The sequence below is a fragment of the Neltuma alba genome, unplaced genomic scaffold (genome assembly GCF_004799145.2).
Source record: "Neltuma alba isolate B1F8T4 unplaced genomic scaffold, ASM479914v2 tig00000604_pilon, whole genome shotgun sequence".
Classification (NCBI taxonomy): domain Eukaryota; kingdom Viridiplantae; phylum Streptophyta; class Magnoliopsida; order Fabales; family Fabaceae; genus Neltuma; species Neltuma alba.
In genome coordinates, this window is record NW_021632109.1 from 27,671 (window position 1) to 47,567 (window position 19,897).

At 38.5% G+C, this 19,897-nt stretch overlaps 4 protein-coding genes and 1 long non-coding RNA gene across 6 annotated transcripts; 2 read left to right on the plus strand and 3 right to left on the minus strand.

The window, feature by feature from the left end:
- The first annotated feature begins 1,918 nt into the window (after nt 1–1,918).
- LOC114741136 (AP2-like ethylene-responsive transcription factor AIL6) lies at nt 1,919–6,216 on the plus strand. Its single transcript, XM_028929393.1, has 10 exons — nt 1,919–1,923; nt 2,045–2,240; nt 2,352–2,853; nt 2,958–3,040; nt 4,608–4,616; nt 4,742–4,830; nt 5,017–5,090; nt 5,190–5,240; nt 5,347–5,423; nt 5,522–6,216. The coding sequence occupies exons 2-10, from the start codon at nt 2,099–2,101 to the stop codon at nt 5,977–5,979; spliced, it is 1,485 nt and encodes a 494-aa protein (XP_028785226.1). The 5' UTR covers nt 1,919–1,923; nt 2,045–2,098; the 3' UTR covers nt 5,980–6,216.
- A 964-nt stretch (nt 6,217–7,180) lies between these two features.
- LOC114741114 (uncharacterized) lies at nt 7,181–7,759 on the minus strand (the record flags this gene model as incomplete). The annotated part of the gene is made up of 1 exon (XM_028929375.1): nt 7,181–7,759. A coding segment is annotated over one exon (579 nt), but the record flags the coding sequence as incomplete, so codon positions are not given.
- Nucleotides 7,760–8,398: 639 nt separating this feature from the next.
- On the plus strand, nt 8,399–8,854 carry LOC114741099 (uncharacterized). Its single transcript, XR_003739750.1, has 3 exons — nt 8,399–8,490; nt 8,579–8,652; nt 8,774–8,854. It is a non-coding gene; the product is annotated as an uncharacterized LOC114741099 (long non-coding RNA).
- A 65-nt stretch (nt 8,855–8,919) lies between these two features.
- Nucleotides 8,920–12,414, minus strand: LOC114741067 (receptor-like cytosolic serine/threonine-protein kinase RBK1). Of its 2 annotated transcripts, XM_028929338.1 has the most exons (7): nt 11,944–12,414; nt 10,075–10,332; nt 9,822–9,973; nt 9,649–9,728; nt 9,426–9,564; nt 9,189–9,338; nt 8,920–9,106 (listed from the first exon to the last, which is right to left on the minus strand). In XM_028929338.1, exons 1-7 carry the CDS (start codon nt 12,359–12,361, stop codon nt 8,948–8,950), a joined length of 1,356 nt encoding a protein of 451 aa, XP_028785171.1. In that variant the 5' UTR covers nt 12,362–12,414; the 3' UTR covers nt 8,920–8,947. The 2 variants fall into 2 exon arrangements, with proteins under 2 accessions (XP_028785171.1, XP_028785165.1); XM_028929332.1 differs by having other exon boundaries at nt 9,426–9,728.
- Nucleotides 12,415–16,799: 4,385 nt separating this feature from the next.
- Nucleotides 16,800–18,537, minus strand: LOC114741083 (7-deoxyloganetic acid glucosyltransferase-like). The gene is made up of 2 exons (XM_028929344.1): nt 18,034–18,537; nt 16,800–17,896 (listed from the first exon to the last, which is right to left on the minus strand). The coding sequence occupies exons 1-2, from the start codon at nt 18,464–18,466 to the stop codon at nt 16,941–16,943; spliced, it is 1,389 nt and encodes a 462-aa protein (XP_028785177.1). The 5' UTR covers nt 18,467–18,537; the 3' UTR covers nt 16,800–16,940.
- Nucleotides 18,538–19,897: the final 1,360 nt, after the last annotated feature.

The window sequence follows — 19,897 nt, forward strand, 5'->3', positions numbered from 1 at the left end:
AAAATAAGTATATAAAAAAATTTGTCTCAATTTATAAAAAGTGCTTTTTAAAAGTATTTTTTGATTAATCCAAACACTTTTTTTTATAAAAAAATTAATCAATAACCTTCATTGTATTTTTTTAATTATGGGAAGATTCTAATTAAAAACTATTCTTAATTAAAGTCATTTATGTCATTATATTAATTACTCTCTCTCCTCCCAATAAATCGTGAACTTGTTTTTGTTTTTAAAGCAAGTCAAAGATAACGCTCCTAATAATAAATTGAAGGCTATTTTTTTTTTGGCCAACAAATTGAAGGCTAATTGCATGAAAGGAATTGTTTGAAATCCTACCAACTTTCTCAAGAGTTTATTTTTTTAATTATTGATGGAAAAATAGTTTTTTATTATGAAATATGAAAAGATTCTAGAAGTAGTCTTATATGATACTCCCTTCGTTTCTTATTATAAGAGACAAATAACCGAAGTACGTTGATAAAAAAACAGTTAAAATTAGTTAAGAATAATTAATGTGTAAAAAGTATAATTTTTTTTCCAAAAATACCCTCATTAATAAGGAGAGAGAGCATGAGAGAGAACAATTAAATTATTAAAAGAAAGAGAAGTGGGAGGGAGAGAGAGTGTGAGTTGGAGATAATAAATATGGGTAAAATAGTAAATCAACACAAAAAAATAGAGACAACTTGTAAGTGTCTCTTATATATAGGAACATGCCATAAGCATCAAATGTCTCTTATAATAAGAAACGGAGGGAGTAGTATTTTATGGGAATTTATTTCTTGATGTGATGGTAAAAATTAAGGAGTCCGATTTTGCACTGGCAAGTTGTGGTCACTGGTCAGTGACCAATTTAACTGATCAGCAGCAGCATTTATTTTGATCACAAAGTCAAAAGGGGATGTATCTGAATATCTTAACCTTTTTTTTTTTTGGTCACGAAATTTCGTTGCATATTTTCCAATCTTCTGTGAAATAGGCAACCGATAATTGACCTACAAAAAATAAACACATATTGCCGGGACTATAAAATCATACAAAACATTAAGACCGTGAAGTAGATTTGACTATAAACTATAAATAAATATGCGAGATTTATATTTTGGGAAAAAAATACCATAAGCAGGAAATTCAAATTTGGTGAATGTTGGGTCGGAGTAAACCACATCCAAACTGTGAATGTTGGGTCGGAGTAAACCACAACCCGGATCCCACTGAACCGGACCGCAAGTAAAGAAATCAGAAATGTGCATGGACGACAAGTGTGCCAAATGTGCTTTAAAATTCTTCATATATTTTTATTTTTTATTTTATGAAGATAACACAGATAGAAGCCATTCCTTTTCTTTTTCAAGAAAAAAAAAAAAGAAGATCAAAATGAGAATCTAGAGAGGCCATTCTGGCAAGGGGGAAAAAAGAAACTGAAACGATTCCTAACAGTGCCTCCATTTTCCGCTCCGGTGGACCATTCTCGGTCAGACAAATTTTCTTTCGCTCAGGTCCAAAAAGCCACATCTCCCTATTTTCCTTTTTTAATTATTTCATTTTCATTTATTTCCCAAACTCTCTCTCTTTCTCTTTCTTTCGGAACCAGTGTAAAAGCTCAATAGCTCATCGCTCTTGTTTCACGCCGGTTGGCTGCTGAAACCGCTCGTCTTTCTCTCTTATAAACACTCCACTTCGTCGCTTCTTCATTCTCTCCACCCTTCTCCTTCTCTCTTATCTCCTTCTTTTGACTGGAGGCATTAAATCTCCTTCAATGCTTAACTTGCATGCGAGTTCTTGTACATCCTCTTCCCCATCAAGTCCCAATCCCAATGCTTTTTGAAACCGATTCTCAGCCCGTCATCGTCTCCAAGCATCGTGCTTTTCTCTGTCTCGACCACCTGGCGGAGTAGCTTTCAGTAACGCCTTAGCTCAGAGGTGATTTTCAGTTTTGGGCTTTTACTGCGCAACTGCACTTTATTGCAAACTTTGTTTGTTTCCTCCAAAAGATTTGTTTTTAAAAATGTGATTCTAGATAGCTTCTTCTGTTCTCTCTCAGGGCAACCGAAGAAGAAGAACAACACTAGTAAGGCTTCAACCAAGGGAACATAATATGGCTCGCGCTACGAACTGGCTGTCATTTTCGTTGTCGCCGATGGAAATGCTGAGGTCCTCCGATTCTCAGTTCGTTCAATACGACAACCTCTCTGCTAACCATCCCTCTCACTACTTTGTCGATAATTTCTATGGCAATGGTAACGTAACGCCACGTGAAAAATTTCTCGGCTTTTCTTCCTTCTGTGTTTATTTCTAGTGCTGACCAGAAAATATTGTTCTGGGTTTGGTTTGATTTGGTTTCTGTACAGGTTGGGCGAATCTCAGGTCGCAAGCAGATTACTACTGCCAAGTAGAGCAAAATCGAAGCGGAGAGAGCTTGGCGGGCCCACAAAATCACAACGACGGGGCGCCGAAGCTGGAAGATTTTCTGGGCTACTCCGATAGCCAAACGGAGACGCAAGATTCGTCACTGACGCAGATATACGAGCAGGGAGGCGGCGGCGCCGGCTACTTCAGCGACCCGCAAGATCTGAAAGCGATCGCCGGGTTTCAAGCCTTCTCTGCGAACTCCGGCTCCGAGGTGGAAGACTCAGCTTCCATCGCCAAGACTGCTCATCATGCTCCTTGTGGGGAGTTCGCGATCGAGTCGTCCGGGAACGACGTGGCGTTCTCCGGCTGCGCCACGGGTGCTTTGTCCCTCGGCGTCTCACAAAGTCGTGAGAAAGCCATTGTTCCGGTGGACTCAGATAGCTCGAAGAAAGTAGCCGATACTTTTGGTCAGCGAACTTCAATCTACAGAGGCGTTACAAGGTCCTATTAAATTCCTGATTCCGATTGTCTCATTTCATCATCGCTTTGGTTCAAACTTCAAAGTATACTCTTTATACTAATTCCCTTTTCTTTTGAGGATGCAGACACCGATGGACGGGAAGATATGAAGCGCATCTATGGGATAACAGTTGCAGAAGAGAGGGTCAAGCCAGGAAAGGACGTCAAGGTTCATCTCTCTCTCTCTCTCTCTCTCTCTCAAAGTTTTGTTGTGTAGCGAAGCGATGCCTGACGTCCATGAGCATTGGAAACTCATCGCAATATCTTCTGCCTGTTTCTGAAACGTCGATTATTGCGTCCCTTGTCTGTTGATTAAGGAGCATCACCTACCTTTCCCCATTATTTTTGCAGAGAAAAATGCTCTCGCCAAAAATTTTAAAGATAGAGGGGGAAAAAAAATTCTTTTCTCTTTTGTTTCATCTGCACGGGACCCCAAGTGCGTGTTTTGTACACCATTTGGGTTGCTTGTGGATGTGATAAGGGAAAAAATGATGATAATAAGATTAAACGCACGACTTGAATTTTAAGAAGACTTGAGTGAATAATATAGGAGGAAGGGAGAAGAAATTTGGAACCAACTGGTGCGGGAAAAAAAATAATCTGTAAGCTGGAAACTGCAAAGGGGTTTTTGCATGAATTTAGGAAAAAAAAAAACTCATTGATAGTTGTAAAGACTGAAGAGGGGGATAGGACACCTGAGTTTTCTTTTTTAAACAGCCTTTTTCGATGATTGACTGATGTAAAATACGTGTACTTGTAATTTTATAGTTCTGCAACTTCATTCAAGTTGATTTGATCCAATGTGCCGCCATTTTGGCCACGTGGGTTTAGCTTTTATTATTATCTCTGTGCTTGTTTTGGATTGGGACTATCATCTCGGGATCTCTCTCTCCCAATCCATGGCTTCGAATCAGACGGTACAGACATCTATGATCAAATCACCTACATAGCCTGAATACTGTGTCGTCGATCTATAATATATACACATCTTTCTGATGAGTTTCTTGAGACTTAACTTTTGCTTTTGCTTTTGCTTTTTTGCTTTCGCTGGGCAGAGGAAAGCTGGGTTTGACCATAGCAACTGTTTTGAAAACTGTACTTACGTCGCCACTGTTAGCTGAAAGCTCGTTGACAGAGGCGAATCTCATAATGTCCTCTTCATTCTGAGACATACTCACGGACTCACGGGTCTCTTAGATCTTGTGTTGCAGACTCAACTAACATAAAAAGTGTTTTCATGTGGTCTCACTTTTTCAAAAAGAAGGAGGGAAAGGGAAAAAGAGGCGTTTTTGTCTGATATTTTTCGTTAGTCTCTCTGAAGGAAAGGCAATTCGCTATTTCTTTGACTATGATGAGTTAGTTAGTGGCATGATTATTAGGAAATTAATTTTTTTGGGTGGAGCTCTAAGTTCTATTGCTCATTTTGGTACTATATTTGGACATTGATAGGTCTTTCAGAGGGTGGGGGGGTAATAAACGTATCTGTCTCAGAAGACACGTTAGCACTATGAAGCTACGACTTGTGGGGCAAAAGAGAGAAAGAAACAAAATGGATGAAAACTAAAGGCGCTTTTGCGCAGGCACTATATATAGCATGGATGGAACTTTTCTTTTTTTGGATTAAAAATAGTAATTTCTGGTTGATTATTTTGACCATCTCATAAGCTGATATATCTCTTCTTGCCTTTTCCTTTTGCATGGAACGTGGCTTGCGGCACTTGTGGTGATTCCTACAGTGTACCTGGGTATGAAATATTTGATTTTTAATTTTATTTCAGATTCGTTCTCAGCCCATTATTGATTTTAAAAAAAAAAACTTTACGTGGTGAGATGGACTTGCAATTAACTAATGAATCTTGATGGCTATCAGGTGGGTATGACAAAGAAGACAAGGCTGCGAGGGCTTATGATTTGGCAGCTCTAAAGTATTGGGGTCCGACTGCTACCACTAACTTTCCTGTAATGCTCTCTTCCATTGTCGTTACTTTCAAGTTCTTAAATCCTTCTATCTTTAGTTAATAGTTTCTTCTTCACAAGGGAGTTTATATCTGGTGAACTGTATCCATATAATATAAGGAGAACACAAATCTGGTATGGGCTTGGACGGTAGAACTTAGCAGCACTTGTTCCCTCTAATTTTCACAGGTTTCGAATTACACAAAGGAATTGGAGGAGATGAAACATGTGACAAAGCAAGAGTTTATTGCTTCACTGAGAAGGTAAACGCCTTTGTGCTGAACAATTCCCGTTGTGGGTGTTATTCTTCAGCACAGGAGTTGTAAACTGATAAACTTTACGTCCCATTCATATATATGCAGGAAAAGTAGCGGTTTTTCTAGAGGAGCTTCTATATACAGGGGCGTAACAAGGTATCGAAAGTACACAAATAATTCATAGTATCATCAAAACTTATCGTTGTTCATAGTACCTCCAATCCTTATGTCTTGTTTATCCGATCACTTTTTGCTTCTGCAGGCATCATCAGCAAGGTCGCTGGCAAGCAAGAATTGGTCGTGTTGCAGGAAACAAAGATCTGTACCTTGGAACGTTTGGTGAGTAATATACAACTAAGAAATATGGAGTAGAATGCAATTACGAAAAAGATAAATAATATTCTGATGCGTATATACCAAAAAACACATTGTGACAGCTACTGAAGAGGAAGCCGCAGAGGCATACGATATTGCTGCCATTAAATTCAGAGGTGCGGGCGCTGTGACGAACTTCGAGATGAGCAGATATGATGTGGAAGCGATTATGAAGAGTACTCTGCCAGTTGGTGGATCAGCCAAACGCGCAAAACATTCCCCAGAATCAGAACACAATATCCAGCAACCCCAATATCCAAACGCGATTAATGCCACCGCTGGAACCATCAGTTTCACGCCCATTCAACCTGCACTTGCTTCTTCTATCCCTTGTGGTATTCCCTATGATTCTGCAGCAGCACATTACCACCACAATCTGTTGCACCAGTTTTATCCTACTAGCAGCTCTGGTACTGTGGATTCAACCGTATCTGTGACTGCGTCTGTTGCGGCGGCTCCGATGACTGCGCTGCCGGCTTCTGCTGCTGAGTTTTTTCTGTGGCCTCATCAGCCATGTTGATTATTTGATTAGCAAACTAGTTAGTTTATCTTCGTTACTTCGTTATTTTGTCTTCCGCTAACAAATCAGAGGCTATAATAGGTTTTTATCTCTTACAGTTCAGCTGACCCCCATCGAGAATATATAATACCTTAACTGGGAAGAAAGAAAACTAAGGTAGGTTTTGGTGCTGGTAAATGCTAGGGTTCCGGTTTACATGTAGGAAGTTGGATCATGCAAGTGACTTTTGAAAGATAAATTGAGTAGTGCAAGAATTTATAAATGCTTCTTTATATTTTTCTTATGTTCCCAATTTGACTTCTTCTCATCTTTCTCCATAACTAGTCGGTCCTACACGTAAAAGCATGGTAGCTTCAAAATTTCGGTAAAACCAGAGGCATGAATCAAAATATTATTGACTAAGATCTATTATTGCTTTCGGCGTTATGTTCATTTCGGAAACTAGAGTTTTCTTCAACGCGTTAAATTGTAGTACTTTTCTATATTTAACTAATTTGATTAAATTTAAAAAATTAGGTAAGTTAGTTAATTATAAGAAAAGTAATATATTTTTTAAAAATATCATAATCATCTTTTTTAATACTCTCTTTCTTTCGTCTATTTGATTATGATCGAGAAAGTATCTATAGGGTTAATTTAGAGAAAATTAATAAATATGAGAAATGAATTTTATATTTAGGACCAAAACCAATTCAAGAATTAGATCCTATATTAAAAACCGGAGAAGTATTACACAAATGACGTCATACTATTTGTGTTAGAGATAGATTTAATTCCTTTCTAAATATAAAATTTCAATTTGTTTTATTTCTCATTTTGCCTTTTTTTTTCCGGTTACAAATTTCTCATTTTGCCTTTTGAGACGCTAAGTTCAATCTTCATTGATAAAAAGAAAACCAAAATGCTGCAAAATACGAATGTCTGAGCCGAGCCGGGGACCTCTAGTGTGTGAGACTTGCGTGATAATCCCAGACGTTGCGTCTTTGGTTAATTAAAGGTGACCATTGATCAGCAAAAAGGGATGGACATTTATCCACCAAATTTTTAATGCTGCTTATCATCACTACCATTCTACAATTGTTTGGGATTTTGGGGAAAAGCAAGTACAAATCATCGACTAGCAAAATGGCATTGGGTTGAAAGGCCTAGAAATAGATCGGTTTGGGATCTTGGGCTTCCCTTAAAAAGGGGCTTTAAATTATTATGGGCCTAATCGATCCAGCCCACTACGAGCCTTCACTGAATCAGGATCAATTTCAATGGCTCTCTGGAACGCTTCCTTGGCCTTCTCTTTCATCCCCTTCCACTCGTAACACTCCCCTATTAAACAGAACGCTGTCGTGTTGCTCCCCCGGCTCAGCCTCACCGCCTCATCCAGATCCTCCAACGCCGAGTCAACTCGCCGACGTTGATTCACTGCCAATTTCAACTCCGCCCTCTTTACGAGTGCGTCTTCGCGCTCGGCCGCCGATAGCGACTTCACGTGGGGCACAGACAGAGCGGAGTCCATCGACCTGAGCGCGGCGGTGTGGTGACCCATGAGATCGAGAGCGAGAGCGAGAGCTTTAAGGATGTGAGCTGTGGGGTCCCTGGGTGAGAGAGAAAGAGCTTGGTCGGCTTCTATCAGAGCGCTTTTGGCATGGGCCATTGATCGCGGTCCATGGGAGTTGGATCTGGCTCGAGCCAGAAGGCGAGATCCCTGGACCAAATGGCGGTTCGATTGGTGGTTATCTCGGTCCCTGCTTCGAGCCCTGATTTGACCCGGCTGCTTGCGAAGATTGTGCACAACATAAAGAATTGACAAAGTTAGGATTAGAAAGGCCAGTTGAACAATCAACTCTTTGGCCATCAGTGTCGTTGCCTTGTCAATGCAGGATATAGCTTAAACTGCCGTCGTGGGGGATTTTCTTCGCACTTGGGACGAAAGGTATCTCTATATTGATAATATTATTCTCCATTTCTCCCATTATTTGTATATTTTTAAGATTATAAAACTACTGGTCCCATTGCCTGTACAAGGTTGGGCTGGGCCAAGAACACCCCTGGGTTATTACTATTCACTGGCCATTTATGAACAAAAAACGACGCCCTAGAGATTTTTTCATTTTGCGGTTGAATGTTAAGGCTCCGAAGCCCAAAGTTTCCATATTGAGAATGACTACGATGTGACATGGTAATATACATTAATTGGATTGAGGCTCCCCCATCACTGCTGAATACTGAGTACTTGTTCAAAGAAGTTTTAAATGAGGATTCGTTTTTATGCCGAGATTCATTATTAATTTCTTGTAAAATCATGACAATTAGTATCAAGCTGTTTAATAGTAATAGCTTCTGCATACCACCGTTTTATCTATTGTATCAAAATTCAAATATCACTTAATTATTTATATGAGGGGAAGATTTTACGGAATTGAGAGATCTCTCCACATGGAAAAAAAAAAAAAATTCTTTATACACAATGTTGTCCACGTTTGTATAATTGCCAAAGATAGATATATTTAGATGCAGGTCTTTTGAGAGATAGATATTGAGATAGATATATTTAGATGCAGGTCTTTTGAGAGATAGATATTGAGATAGATATATTTAGATGCAGGTCTTTTGAGAGATAGATATTGAGAGCGAATGGACTATGTTTAAATTGGCACTGCCGACTCCAGAATATAAAAGGTACAGACACTCTCTGGGGATGTACAATGGGCCTTTTTTTTGGGGCGGAAATAGCTTCTCTCAGGTCATTCTGTGCCTTGTGCTGATAAAAACCATACTTCTTGATTACTGCTTGTTACAGTTCACTCCAAATTTCAAGCTTCATTGGAAAACTCGAAAGCTTCAATTGAGACTGAAGCTAGTGACATTGGCTGTTCTACACAATGCGTTACCAAGATCATGCCAAGGATTTTTTGCATAAACAAGAACATAACAGGAAACCCCTCATCAAAGAGAGCACAGCGATTAGGCATGATCACTCCATGACTAGTTGCCTATGACGATTGAGATCGTTCAAGTAAGTAGAGCAAGTATATTCTTCGAGGTCGCTGGCATCTAACAAGATGGATCTTGTCGGTACTGACTTCTGCTTAACATCAACGATTCCCTCTTCACCCTTCAGCAGCTGCACAACCTATACTTTCCAAAGGCGCCGGTTCAGCATGCAAATACAAAAATGAATCATGTTGCAGGAGAAAGGGTTTTCTTTTCTTTACCTGTTTCATGTATGGCCGGTGGGAAGATGAATGGTGGAGACACATGGAAGCAGTAAGCATGGTCCTCTTCAATTCAATGGAATCATAAGCTTCTTCTAATCGTGGGTCTACTAATTCCTTCACACTGTGTGCTTCTAGTCGTGGTTTTGCCTGGTCATGTTGAGTATCTCATATTAACATGAGAAATTCACTAAAACAAAGATTGAAATCTTGGATACAGGTACATTGAGATCTTACCCAGAGGACCAAACTTTGCTTGCTGCATGAATCAACTGCTCGACGACCTGTAATGAGTTCCAGCAGCAAAACCCCAAAGGCGAACACATCAGTCTTTTCATCCACAATTCCATGCATAAAATACTCTGGAGCCAAATACCTGAAGATGGATGGATCCAGTGCGTCATAAAATGAGTTGACAGTGGTAATAAGATGTAGAAAACCTGAAGCTAACAATACTGACCCGAATGTGCCTTCTATTGGGAAGACAACATGATGAGTCCACTTCTCTGGCAGCCATTTCGCGAGTCCAAAATCTGAAATCTACAGTTTATAACACAAGGAATCATTTCCCTCGGCCCGTATGATTGGAGAGAATCTAATACTATATTCGTGCAGAATCTACTACCGAGGTACCTCAGCTTCGTAATTTTCGTTTAGTAATATGTTGGAGGCCTTGATGTCTCTGTGAATGATTCTTCTTTGGCAATCATGATGCAGGTATTGCAAGCCCTGTGCCACACCAATAGCTACCTTGAACCTTGTCTTCCACTCCAAGCATTCAGAACCTGAAATGTGGAAAATCAGAGACCTGGTGAAAGAAAATGTTGAGCCTACACTAACGTGGAAAAGCATTTGTAGAAGGAGGAGGAAGAGATCGAGAGAGAACCAAATAGCAGAGAAGAAAGGCTGCCATGTGGGGCTAATTGCAAGACAAAGTAGAGACCATTGTTGACCCCAAATCCTATCAAACGCACAGCATTTGGGTGGGTTATGTGGGCAATAATGCCTAGCTCTGATAAGTAATCACCCGCCCTGTCCTCATTTTCTTTCTCTTTCTTCATTAGCCTCTTCACTGCCACGAGTTGACCATCCGGTAAACGTCCTCTGTAGACTTCAGCATGCCCACCTTGTCCAATCAGGTTCTCTAACAAAGCACAAAAGTGGTGTCCATATTAACAGGTGGAGTTTCTCTAATTTTATCAGACACAAATATAGTATTGGGTAATTATTTTTAGAGTTGAACATAATGTCAAATTTTCCTCCTTTTTTTAAAAAAAGAAATAGAGGATTATTAGTGGGTTAGGAATATGTTCCTCAAGGTCAAGGCAGGGAGTTCACCCTGACACTCACATTTAGTGGCTCTTCCGGTTTTGGTTTTATTGTTCTGGTATGAAGATAGAATTAATTCGACGGTTGAAAGCTTCCTTAAGGTCCCACCATATTTGTCGTGAGCGGCTATGGAAACTGAAGTCTTCGCTAACTGAAATAACGTATTGACTAATAGCGTCCCAAACTTTAAAAAGTTGGCCTTGATGCCCGGGTTTCTTTATCCTGTAGGAATAGTTTATGATTTGGCTTTTTCATAGTCAAACTTTATTAGGTCCATGGTTCAACGAATTGATTAGCTCTGGGTTGAAAGATTCAAACAAAAAATCTTGCATCCTGTGTTTTGAAAGCTACACAGCTACTAACTAAATTACCTAACCCCAGATCCAGTAACAAAAACGAAAAGAATACTTGTAAAAGGATTCGAGCACACAATCCTTTTGACACCGTTGATGAGATCATTAGAGCAAAAGATAAGGCAACAAGATCACGGCACATGCATCCCAAGAGGTTGGGTTCCGACTTCTGTAGAGATAATCTATCTTTTAAACTAAAAATCTTATATTTAAATCTATATTTGAAACTAAAATATCATCTGCCTGTATTTGGGTATATGTATATACACACACATTTATGTATGCGTAAAAGGTCTACTTTTTGTGACTTCGTTAGCTCTTTGATTATATGATTATACGTCATGCTTTTTTCCTTTTTGGTCAATAATCAAATGCAATACTTGAAATATACATAACTCGCGGAAATCCCTCTAGTGTCATGCAAACTCTTTCCATGAAAGAACCCAAGGCCTGCCTGTGTTTATCACACAAGATTAAGAAAACTTCACCATATAATGTTCATTCAAGTGAGCGCCAAACATGAGTGAGAGTTTGAAATTTCAGCACAGATTGCAAACAACAACAGTTTTTTGACAAACAAATTGGTAAACGTTGAATCTTCTATGGCAGCCTTCTTTCAATAAACAAGTCAACAAAATCGATCAGGTAATAATACAACTACACAAATGTGTTTGTATGTGGGAATAACGATTAAGGGGAGAAAGAGCATTATTAATATTTTCATTGGTAACATAATCATAAATAATTTAAGGTGTCTTCTTTCTGAAAATTATTGTTTATGATTCCGTTCTATGAAGTACTATCTCTACTTTATATGGTGTGGCTGGATTGACTCGAAGGAGATACGATGGGAAGACCTAGCTTTTCGAATAGGGAGCAGAGGGGCCAGCCTTTTTGACCGAACTAGGCTCGTGAATTTATTCAATTAACTTGGGAAAAACAAAAAGGACGAAGAAGAAGAAGAAGAAGATTATTTCTTTGTTTTTCTTGGCCATAGAAAATTTATCGACGTTCGCTGTTTGTTGCAGAAACAAGCCATACCAGAAGAGAAAAAAGGTTATGGTAGTTGTTACCTGGATTGAAATCGTCGGTTGCTGCTTGTAACTCTGCGTAATCGAAGTTCCTCCATGAAGGCTTTGTGGGTATGGCTCCCAGATTGATTCCCTCTTCTGCGCTTCGAATCCGTTCCATTCTCCTCTTCCTCAAGCTTTTCCTTGACATCTCGTAGCTTGCTGTAAGTAATGAAATCGCCGATATTCTCTGCGCTGACTTCTTCTTGAACGACTCCATCATCGCCTTCCATGGCTGTCCCAACCCTTCCCTCACGTTCACTCTCTCCGCCTCCGACGACTTCTCCGGCGAGCTTGAGCTGTAGATGCTGCTGCTTCCGCTGTGATCAGATTCTGTGCCTGAAACAGGGATTTCCAGTATACCTCTCGGCGACGCCTGATCGTCGCCGGCAAACTCTCTCTGCTTCTCTAATGAGTCCATTTCTGGTTTTGATTACTTTCTCTTCTATACCTTCTCTGTATAACCAATGAAAATCACATTTCAATACACACACATGCCCTTCCTCGTTCCATAGAAGCGGGGGAAACACAGGGTACAGACGCGGGCCTACAAAAGTTGGAAACTTTATATCTTATCTGCTTGTGCGATGCGAACCCAAGAAAAGTTTCGAAAAGGGAAAGAGCGAAAAAGCAATTTAATGTTGAAGTTTGTGAAAGAATGAAAGAAAGAAAATGATTTTTTTTCCCCCATTCTTGGGCTCATGGCCTGTAATCAAAACAGAAAACGGTAACTTGCACGTAAAAGAAGCTTACCTTAAACAGGGTGCTACCCTCATGGAGGGTTTATTCTAAGATTCAAAACTCAACCAGCTCGTGCTGAAAGAAATAAAACTATATTCTAAAACAAGGATCTGAATTTCCAGAAGCATGGAAGTTGAAGTTTAGTTAATGACATGTGAGAAAAAGAGATGGATTGAAATTGTCTAAACGGAAAACAGAGGAGATAAGGGAGAAGAAAGCCTCAGAATTGGTTGTCCTAAGAAGAAGAGTAAGCGAAAACCAGCATGGGGATGATTGGAATAAATGCTATATTTATAACCTCAGTTTCTCTTCTGTTTTACTTTTTATTATTTTCTAACTTTGGAGAAACGTTGCCTGAGACCCAAACTCTGAGCTTTGAAAAGGTGAAAAAAATGGGAAATTTTTTTAAAGAGAAACAGAGAGAGTGCAAAATGAAAGTGAATGCTGACGCAATCTCCGACTTTGGATATTTGGTCGTGAATTTTGGCGCAACTAACGCACAAAAGCTCATATGGCCATGAGCCTGCTTTGTTTTTTACTTTTTTTCCCCTTCTAATTTTATCTCAAATACCAAAAATTATGTAAATTCCTATATATAAGCCCAAAAAAATTATAACGTGAAAAATATTAAAAAAATTGCACTTTGAAGAAAAAGGTGCAGTTGAAATGGGTAGCCAATCATTTTTTTTTGGTATACTTCGTTTTAACTCTTGAGAATTATACTATTAACAGTTGAGCACAGTGGCAATGGATAAACTAGCAATTCAGTTATTCATTGATAATTGTACTAATATTAATTCACATTTCATAAAAAAAAAAGTGTCTAAGCAAGTAAAATTCTGTAAATGTTGAGTTGCTTTCATTGTAGGGAATCTAATGACAGTACAATACATGTAATTTGATTAATAAAATCAATTAATTAACATCAATATCACCCAAGACATGAATGGTTTTTTTTTTGGACTCAACGGTAAAATACTCGGTTCATTTAATTTAAAAAATGCACTTCTATAAAATACTGGACAACACGTTGGAAAGTGATTTTGCCATTTATCAGATAAAACTATATATTCTCCTGTTGTTTTTGGTGAAAACGTGGTTTTGACTGAATTAACGAATTTTCAAACGCACATAATGATCAACGGATGGGAGTTTTTGCCTTTTTTGGGGCTTTGCCTGAAGAATGAAATGGATTAGGAGTGTGTCACACTTTGTAAATCAAAGTTGTTAGTTAATTTTCTCTTGCAGATTATATCTCCTTTGAATTTGAATACATACAAAAAATTGTTTAATATTTGTTTCCATTAGGAGTGTGTCACACTTTGTAAATCAAATTGTTTAAAATTGTTAATCCTTAAAGGTTTTAGTCGGTGAAAAAAAAATCACGTCATTGGTTCAAATAAAAGAAAAGAAAACAATGTATTGTTGGTGGATTTAACATTAAGAACTGTACCCTCTCACTAAAAAGGATAAGAGTTATATATGTATCAAAAAAGGAGGGGGTTCAATTCTCAGTTCTAGCATTTGGGAAGGCATCTTAGATCTAAGGGCACCTTCATAAACGCCTTGAGGTCTGTTAGGTTCACTTGGCCTAACATACTCTTTCGGATTCTTAGTATAAGAGTGAGATAACTAATTTAAAAATATTAAAAAAATTAATTGAGTTAGTTTTTTATCACATATGTGTATTAATCTTTATAAATTATCTTCTATAATCATGTGTATTGCAACTCTTTTTGGTGGGATCTTCTTTTAATTAATAGGGACATTCCGAGAAAAAATGTCATACAAAGTGAATTAAAATTTTATATTTAAAACCAAATTTGAGTCTTAACTAACTTTTATATTGAGTACCAAATTAGTATACTTGGGTTAGCTAGAACTTTACCTCAAATTTTTGTCCCAAAAAATATAAAAAAGAACAAATTACAAAATGAGAAATGGTTGACCTTCATTTGTTTCTTTCAATGGTATATCTTCTCGAACTCTGAAAACTTATTAATATTGACCGCCTGAAACCATGAAAACTGAATCATATTAACAAAAATTCATACTTGTTTTTAGTCTCAAGAAAAGCATATTATTTATTTCGTGTTTTGGGAAAAGAGAGAAAGTGACTAGTCATACTTTATATATATATAATGCCGTGAGCAGACCACCAAAGAGTTTAGGTTTTTTAATGTCCCTGGTCCATACAGGAGGACCTCCATGTGTTTCATTTATTTTTGCTTTACCATTTCATGAAAATTTTGATATTCTTTTTTTAACATTTATGAGATTAATATAAATAAGAAGATTCTGGGACTATGGAGCTATGGGACATCCGAGTCTTGAATCAAAAACCAGCATATAATAATATGGATAACTCTCACTGTGACCACACTGATGACCAAGTTTCAAAAACTGAAGTGGTTACTTGTGTTTAATTAACTGGGGGGGGGGGGACACATGGTTAAGTTGGTGAACTAAACCTGTTTATATTATTTATTCTTTAGCTATATTAATTAATAAAAACTATATATATATATATTTCGTGTGTTTAATCCAAAATCTCACCAACCTCACCGGGTCACACTTCAGCTAGAAAAAGGTGCCTAACTGAATTCTAATAACTCCATTAAAGCACAGAGCTACCCAAATGAGGAACATGACCATAAAAGTTCCAAGACCTACTCTGTCTCACAAGGCACCGGAAATATAAACAAGCAGTTTTGAAGCTGACCCAACAACGATTATTATAGTCTTAAATATGTACATATTAACTCCACTTACTGTTTCTATAAATTTATTTATTTTAATTTTAATTGAATTCCACATTTGGTTGTGAAAATTCAAGGTGGGGCATCTACTTAATACCGGGCTGGATTGAGAAGGTGAGGACTATGGAGAAGATATGTTAATATTGTTTAATTAGGGGATAATACCAATGTGGGTTAGTTCATCAGTTTCTCAAAAGGCATATAATGGTTTTGTTTCGCCCTCAGTGAGCTTAGCATCCACTAATCATAATACTAAGCAATGCTTATCGATCACATTATATAATTAACACATGCTTTTTTATTTGGGAAGCTTATGCAGCATTATCATATGGATGGTCATGTCATGCCTTTTCTTTTCCTTGGCTCTATTTTAAATTTACGTGTCAAACTCACAGGGCACTTCATCCTTTGTTTAGATGAGAAAAAAATTACTAGAAGGAAAAACTTTTCAAAATAGTAATTTTTTTTATACTTTTTTTGGAAGTTTTCCTTCCCAGTATTCATTATCTCCTGTTATTTTCTCACTTTTTTTCCTCCATCTAAACATAGCCTTAAACTACTCTTTCCTCGTTGCATTGTTTTGAAGGTTATTATCAAATAAATGGCAACAATATTGTTGAAAGGTGATATTTTAAGTCTATACTCTGGCCAAAAGAAAAAGTGCATAGTCTGCACTACTTCATAATACTCCTTCGGTCCTTAATATAGAATCCAATTCTTGAGTTGGTTTTGGTTCTAAATATAAGACCTATTTCTCATATTTATCAATTTTCTCTAAATTACTCCTATGAATACTCCCTCAACCATAACCAAGTAGAAGAGGGACAGGAGGTATTAAGAAAGATGATTATGGTGTTTTAGGAAAAATGTGTCACTTATATCATAATTAACTAACTTACCTAACTTCTTTAATATAATCAAATTAGTTAAATGGATCCTATATTAAGGACCGGAGGAGTAATAATAATTCAAAGTAATAATTGGCTCCGCCCATCAATTCCATATTCACTATCTAACTTGATAAACTGATTTCTTCTGTCTCGTTTGAAAAACTTGATTTCATCACACAGACACGCACACTACTAAGGTGAAGGGGGTGTTTGGATAGAAACCAAACCATGATTTCAGAAGTGCTTTTACAGTTTACAAAGTAAATATGTGGAGGAATTTGCCTCGTTTTACGAAAAAAAATGTTTCTGAAACCATGGTTTGGAGGTTGCCAAATACCCCCGAAAAAGTATGATACAGAAAAATTGCCAGTAATCAAATCCACAAAGATACGTTATGTATGGATCCAGAAGTAGAAGAATCACGCATCAATTGGATATGAACTCTTTTATTTTTGGGCCAAAGATTATATTTGTACTCGTCAAGAACAAACAAAACAATCCACTTCTTCCTTGGGCTAAGCCCAGAACGAAAAAGGAGCAAAGAAATTAGGAAAGTCCAATCTCCAATGAGCCGACAAAACTCCAATTTTCCAATGAAAAAGACAAAACTTCATTTCCCAGAACTCAATGACTTCAAGAACTGAACAAAACGGTCAAACTCAGAGTACGAGGATCCACCTTCGCTCACACTCGCCTTGGCCACCGCCGCCACAGTTTCCGTCGACTTCTCAAACTCCTCCCTCCTATCAGCCATCAGATCATTCACCATCTTCTCCACCACCTTCCTATCACACACGTCCTTCATATCTAACCCTATCTTCCACACCTCACTCACATACCTACTGTTTATCTGCTGGTCGGCAAAGCAAGGCCAGCATATCATCGGAACTCCAGCCACCGCACTCTCCAACGTTGAGTTCCATCCGCTGTGTGTCATGAACCCACCAACTGCCACGTGTTCAAGCACCTCCTTTTGCGGGGCCCACCCCACCATGCAGCCTCTCTCCTTCGTCCCTTCCGTTAGGTCGTCTGGCAGATCATTTCCTTCCTTTTCGATCACCATGTCGGGCCGGATCACCCACAGGAACCGCTTCTTGCTGTTCACCAAACCGTGCCATATCTCCAGGAGATCATCTCTTGAGACTCTGGTTATGCTTCCGAAGCTCACATAAATCACCGATTTAGGTGGCTGAGCGTCGAGCCACTCCATGCAACTTCTATCTACTTCCCAGAGACTGTTATTGGTGATGATGGAATTAGGAGGCGGTTCCTTTGACGGCGCCGTTTTGGAGGCCTTTCTGGATTTGAGGTGTGCGTGGAGAGGGCCGAGGGTGTAGAGTTTGGGGAAGTGAAGTCGCATCTGAGAGAGGACCGCTCCTTCTAAGTCTTCAAATGTGTTCAATATCAGAGCTTGTGCTCGCAGCGATTGCTGGGTCTCCAACAGCACAGATTCTAAATAAACTTGGCCGTTATGGGTTCTTCTAAAGAAACTTGGGAGATCTCGACATCGAATCAAGTTTTCCATTCCCGGGATCTTCGTTATTATTCGATCCAAGTCTTCTTCCCCTTAAATCTCACACAGTGTTAACTTGAAATCTTTTAATTTGGAGAGGTAAAGGTATTGTCAGGTTTGTATTGAACATTATGCTCATCAAAAGAAAGGGGAAAAAACGAAGACTAGAAAGATTAGATAAAATGTATACCTTGAATGGGGAGTTCATTGCAGTCAAATAGCCTAGGAGCAGAAAAATAAGCCCAAAAGCAGCAAGCACTGCAAGTGCGAAAATAAACGACAGGTATCCCAAGCTCTTCTCCCAGTTCGTTGGTGAGGCGTCCAAAGATGCCATCTCCGATAATACAACTGAACCTGGGTTTCCCAGAAGGTTCCAAGCATATCTGCCTCAACTGAGGTTTGGCGTGCAAATTCACCTGTTTGATGTGTTCTACTAGGTTATCTCCTCGTCGGGGGTCGTCGGCGGGAAGGCCGTCGGAGAAAGTCTCAAAGTGGAGAGTGGGATGGGAGGCGAAACGAGAAGGGAGGTCGGCGAAACGGAGGAGACGGTGGTGGATGTGTTCTGTGTTGAGAAAGGTGACATGGATGTGGGAGAGAGCCAGAAGCTCGGCGAGTTGAAGCATACAGGTCACGTGACCCTGAGCTGGACAAGGAAGGATCAAAACATGGGTTTCACTTTCACGGTATTGTTGATCTTCTCCTCCCATATCCGTCACTATTTGGTTTCTTCTCCTCTGTCTCCGATGTCGCCGGCGGGAATTAGATATATACTCCTTCGATGTAAAATATAGGATATAATTATCGAGTTATTTTATGTTTTAATATAAAATTTATTTATCATATTTATTAATTTTTTTAATTATTTTTATAAATACTTTCTCAACTATAATCATAGAAAAGAGAGAGAAGATATTAAAAAGATGATTATGATATTTTAGAAAAAATATCTTATATTTTTTATAGTTAACTAACTTATCTAATTTTTTTAATCTAATCAAATTAATCAAATATGTTTTGTATCAAGAATCCGAAGACGAGTAGCAATATGTCATTTTCTCGGAACTGAACCTGAATTAATGGTTTTCTAGGATGTTCCAAAGCATGGGGTTCTCAGCTTGATTTTGCTATGAAGCTCTAACCAACGTGGTCAAACAATTCGGCCGCCCCATGTGACTCCTGGATCTTGGATGTGTTTCTCTGAGGCTTTCGAGATGTGCATGTGATTGACAAATTGGCCCGCGTCACCGTACTGTCATTGAGACATTGACAGAAATAAGGAAATCGGTATTTTTTAATACCTATAATCATATGAAGAGAATCCTATGTTCAAAGAAATCCGTGACGCTGAATGTAAACATTTTTTTAAGGGAAAATGACATTGAGGTCCCATGCAACACAAAATACTACAAAAAGGCCCCAGGAAATTTGGTAATGATTCTGAAGTCCCAAAGGGACTTCAGTGCAATTTGATGAATTACAAAATGACGCCTCTGCCCCTGGTGAAATGCCTTGTTTTTCAGTCTGAAATGAACACTCTGTACGCAGGAAGCAAGAGAGAAAAAACCCAAACTTCATTCTGCTTCTTCTCCCATTCCCATCTGAAAATCTCATCCACTCTATTAATGTTAATCATTGGCAAAAATCGCTTGTGTTTTTGGTTTGATGTGTGTTTAGTCATTCAAGTTGGGGTTTTATTATAGGTGGGTAGGGTGATTATGGGTGTTCTGTTTTTGGGTATATTGTGGGTGGATTGAAGGTGGGTTTGCTCTGTCTGGGCATGGTTTAGGGGGAACTGATGAGAAAGATGAAGGTTGGTGTGATTAGAAACCCTTACTGCGAAATAGGAAAATATGTTGTCAATAGAGCCGCGACAGTTGTCAATATAGCTCCTTGACTTGTCAATAATAACAGCATTGTACAGATTTACATTAACTGATTTTTTAAATTTTTTACACAAAGGCCATGACCTTCTGTACCTTGACTCATTGGTAGAGGTCACAAAAAGAGGAAGAAGAGGCAACAAAGAAGGGTGAGTAGTTACATGAGGCAAAACA

Bases quoted from the DNA above. Each gene is read 5' to 3' on its own strand.
- LOC114741067 (XM_028929332.1), bottom strand. From the start codon at position 12,361: ATGGACTCATTAGAGAAGCAGAGAGAGTTTGCCGGCGACGATCAGGCG. The intron at 9,339-9,425 runs GTAAGATCTCAA...CAACATGACCAG, and splicing joins AGCAAAGTTTGGTCCTCTGG to GCAAAACCACGACTAGAAGC. The intron at 9,107-9,188 runs GTAAAGAAAAGA...TGGAAAGTATAG, and splicing joins ACCGGCCATACATGAAACAG to GTTGTGCAGCTGCTGAAGGG.
- LOC114741083 (XM_028929344.1), bottom strand. From the start codon at position 18,466: ATGCTTCAACTCGCCGAGCTTCTGGCTCTCTCCCACATCCATGTCACC. The intron at 17,897-18,033 runs GTATACATTTTA...GTGAGATTTAAG, and splicing joins CAATGAACTCCCCATTCAAG to GGGAAGAAGACTTGGATCGA.
- LOC114741136 (XM_028929393.1), top strand. From the start codon at position 2,099: ATGGCTCGCGCTACGAACTGGCTGTCATTTTCGTTGTCGCCGATGGAA. The intron at 2,854-2,957 runs GTCCTATTAAAT...TTGAGGATGCAG, and splicing joins ATCTACAGAGGCGTTACAAG to ACACCGATGGACGGGAAGAT. The intron at 5,091-5,189 runs GTAAACGCCTTT...ATATATATGCAG, and splicing joins TTTATTGCTTCACTGAGAAG to GAAAAGTAGCGGTTTTTCTA.